The 3,715-nt window shown below is 45.9% G+C and overlaps 1 protein-coding gene across 1 annotated transcript; it reads left to right on the top strand.

Annotated features, from left to right (window-relative positions):
- The first annotated feature begins 684 nt into the window (after window positions 1-684).
- LOC146892905 (olfactory receptor 1f45-like) lies at window positions 685-1,608 on the top strand. The gene has a single exon (XM_085694316.2). The coding sequence runs from the start codon at window positions 685-687 to the stop codon at window positions 1,606-1,608; it is 924 nt and encodes a 307-aa protein (XP_085550442.1).
- The last annotated feature ends 2,107 nt before the right edge of the window (window positions 1,609-3,715 follow it).

Raw genomic sequence — 3,715 nt, 5'->3', positions numbered from 1 at the left:
TAGCCCAATATGGGAGGGTAGCTTGAGTTCATGATATCAAGTCCAGCCTGGGTGTAGTAGCAATATCTTGTCTCAAAAAACAAATAGCTTGTGCAAACACGCTATATATATATGTGTGTATATATATATGTGTGTGTGTGTGTGTGTGTGTGTGTGTGTGTGTGTGTTTGTATTTAAATGGAAAATTACAAGAAAATTACATTGTCTTGAGTTCTTTCTAATAAGCAATTGATTAATTACATGACTACTCCTACAGGTTTTTTGTTTTGTTGTGGTTCGGTTTGGTTTGGTTTTTTTTTTTTTTTTTTTTTTTTGAGACAAGGTTTCTCTGTAGCTTTGTTCTCTGGACAGCTTTGGTGTCTGTCCAGGAACTAGCTCTTGTAGACCAGGCTGACCTCGAACTGACAGAGATCCACCTGTCTCTGCCTCCTAAGTACTGGGATTAAAGGTGTGCACTATTACCGCCCGACTTCCTATAGGTTTCTTTATCCATAAGATGAATTATATTCCTTCAATCATTACATAAGTTTAAATATTGTGAAAGAAAGCAAATAAGTTTGGAACAAGCCAAAAGGAGTAGTTTACAAAACTACAGCTTTAGTTCTTTCTCAGCCTATCACTAAACTGCTCCAAATGATGTTTTTGCTCAAATGTTAGCAAATGATCTGACTGTTTTCCACAGACATGGATGGGGACAATCAGACAATCGTCACAGAATTCCTCCTCCTGGGACTCACTGGACAATTAGAGAAGGAAGAGATTGTGTTTGGGATGTTTTTGTGGATGTACTTGGTCACCATCTCTGGGAACCTCCTTATCATTCTGGCCATCAGCTGTGACCCTCGTCTCCACACACCCATGTACTTCTTCTTGGCCAACCTCTCCAGTGTTGACATTAGTGCTCCATCAGTCACTGTCCCCAAGGCTCTGGTGAACCATGTGTTGGGAAGCAAGTCCATCTCTTACACAGAGTGTATGATCCAGATCTATTTCTTCATAGCCTTCAGCAACATGGACGGCTTCCTCCTGAGTGTGATGGCCTATGACCGCTATGTGGCCATTTGTCACCCACTCCACTACACCCTGATGATGAGCCCCAGACTCTGTGTCTTCCTGGTGGCCATATCATGGGTCATCACAAACCTGCATGCTCTCTTGCACACTCTCCTCCTGGTTCGACTCACCTTCTGTTCCCACAATGCAGTGCACCACTTCTTCTGTGACCCGTACCCAATCCTGAAGCTGTCTTGTTCTGACACCTTTATTAATGACCTGATGGTCTTTACCGTGGGTGGACTGGTATTCCTGACACCATTTACATGCATTATTGTTTCCTATGCCTACATCTTCTCTAAGGTTCTTAAGCTACAGTCTGCCCATGGAATAAGGAAAGCCCTGTCTACATGTGGCTCTCATCTCACTGTGGTCTCCCTTTTCTATGGGTCAATCCTGGGTATTTATATGCACCCTTCATCCACCTACACAGTACAGGACACAGTGGCCACTGTTATCTTCACAGTGGTGACACCCATGGTCAACCCCTTCATCTATAGCCTGAGGAACCGTGACATCAAAGGAGCCTTGAGGAAGATAAGGCTTAGATCTTAATTTTTGAAAAATTTAAAACTGGGAGAATTCCTGGACATCATGAATTTGTTCATCTTTACAGAGAAACCCATGTAGCTAAGCCTACAGCTCATTGGGATGACTCCTGGGATTAGGGCTATGTGGTCAGGGTCACCCTTTTAAATCTGAAGTTGACAAGAGATCATTGTCTCCTAAACCTGTAATCTGTTATGTATTTAAAGGCTTGGTTTCAAAGCAGTCACTTTATAGCAAGAACATTTGAAGTTTAGACTATTTAAAATTATTTTGGGGGAGAAAGGTCTGGCAACTGTCTAAGGCAAGGCTCCCACGATGAACTAGGAAACTTCTCTGAAAGTAAGCTTTATAGTTGACCCTATTCAGAGTTGCAAAGGCTTCAATCATCCTGGTGACTGACTTAGGTGAGTTTGCCTGGGTCTGAGCAACCGTGAGCTGTTAATTATAGAATGATCATCTGTGCAGTATGGTTTCTTCACTGCTGTAGGGAGCAGAGGGAACAGTGATTGAATGTGTGCTGTTGACATGGGTACAGTCACAAGGAGGACTCCAGTCTCAGCCCCAGGAGACTGGCAGGTAAGGCTCAACAGGGCTGGCAAAACTTTCCTTGGGAAGCCAAGTGTGAGAGTGACCAGTATGTGCAAGGGTGAGCACCTACAGCTTCCTCCTCCCGCATGTTTGCAGCCTGAGACCCTCAATACAGCGATCGCCTAGGGAGACTAGCTAACCGCTCCCCTGGAGTGTGCGTAGCCTTTTTGAAAAGCCATTGACAATGACACTGGGACTTGCTTCCTCTGCATATACTGGATTTTGGCGCTCCAGTCTGTTTGGACACTCACTTTTCCTGGACCTGGAGGGAGAGGGGAGGAACTTGAACTTCCCACAGGGCAGGAAACCCTGACTGCTCTAGGGGATGGAGAGGGAGGAGGAGAGGGAGTGGGGGGAGTGGGAGGGTGTTGGGAGGAGGGGCTGAAATGGAAACTTTTATAATTTAATAAAAAAAAAAGAAAGAAAGAAACGCACTTGAGATTCTGGGTTGTGCTGGTTAGTAGGTGCCCTTCATCCGAGTGAGCACCCTCACCTGACCCCAGCTTTGCTTTAAGTGTGTCCGTACTTCCTTCACGGCCTCACCCACCCCTAGTCGGGGTTCCAGGAGCCAAGCTGCAACACAGGACAGTGCAATGCTGTTCAGGTGACTCTGCCTGCGTCTCAGCCCCCATCACGGCTCAGGATGTGACTCTTGCTGAGCTCACCCACATTCACACATACACACACATCCCAACTTTGTGGTGTTTCACTACTGAGCACAGGTACGAGACAGGAATGAGCAACAGAAGCTTCAGACAGTCTCTGCTGGAAACAGAGATGATCTTAAAGCTGAAGTGTCCGGCATTGCTATAGAACCTCCAGAGCCCTGCGTGTCACCTCACTCTCAGCCCCCCTAAGTTTGCATTCCACAGTGAGGTCCATCATTGTCTGCCAATGTCCCAGGTTGCTCTTCCTCATATAGGCTCAGTTTGCAGACCGCCCAGGAATTATTATGGTTCTTTTGCAGTACCCTGGTGATGCAGGGCAGAAGCAAAGCTTCTGGAACTTTCTTGTCAGTTCTGGGCATTGCCTTTATGGCTCTTGGGTTCCATCTATTTGGTGGACTCTGAGGCCTTTATCTGACTCTCAGGACTATGCATGATCCTTATAGCCTTACTGAAACCATTTTCAGCAGATCACCCTAGACTGTTGCATTCCTTATTTTTCTGTTGCTATGATACAATGCCCTAACCAAAAACGACTTAGAAGAGAAAGAGGGGTATTTTACATTAACGTTCCCCAGAGGTTACAGGCCATCGTGGAAGGAAGGACATGCAGAGATATCACGTCATCCCCACAGAGAACACACAGAGGGAGAACAGGAAGTGGAGACAGGTTATGAAACCTCAAAGCCTGTCCCCAGTGACACACTTCCTCCATAACCTTCTGAAATAGGGCCGCCAATGGAGACCAGGTGTCAGGATACATGAGCCTGTTGGGGACATTCCTCATTTATGCCATTACAGCAGGGGCATGTGTTAAATATTCTAGAGACTGCAGGTTCTGCCTCCAGTATGGTGCTATT

This window comes from Myodes glareolus, chromosome 9 (assembly GCF_982192425.1).
Source record: "Myodes glareolus chromosome 9, mMyoGla1.1, whole genome shotgun sequence".
Lineage (NCBI taxonomy): Eukaryota > Metazoa > Chordata > Mammalia > Rodentia > Cricetidae > Myodes > Myodes glareolus.
The sequence above is the reverse complement of the archived record's forward strand: the minus strand, read 5'-3'. Positions and strand labels throughout refer to the sequence as shown.

Excerpts from the sequence above, each read along its gene's own strand:
- LOC146892905 (XM_085694316.2), top strand. The coding sequence starts at position 685 with ATGGATGGGGACAATCAGACAATCGTCACAGAATTCCTCCTCCTGGGA.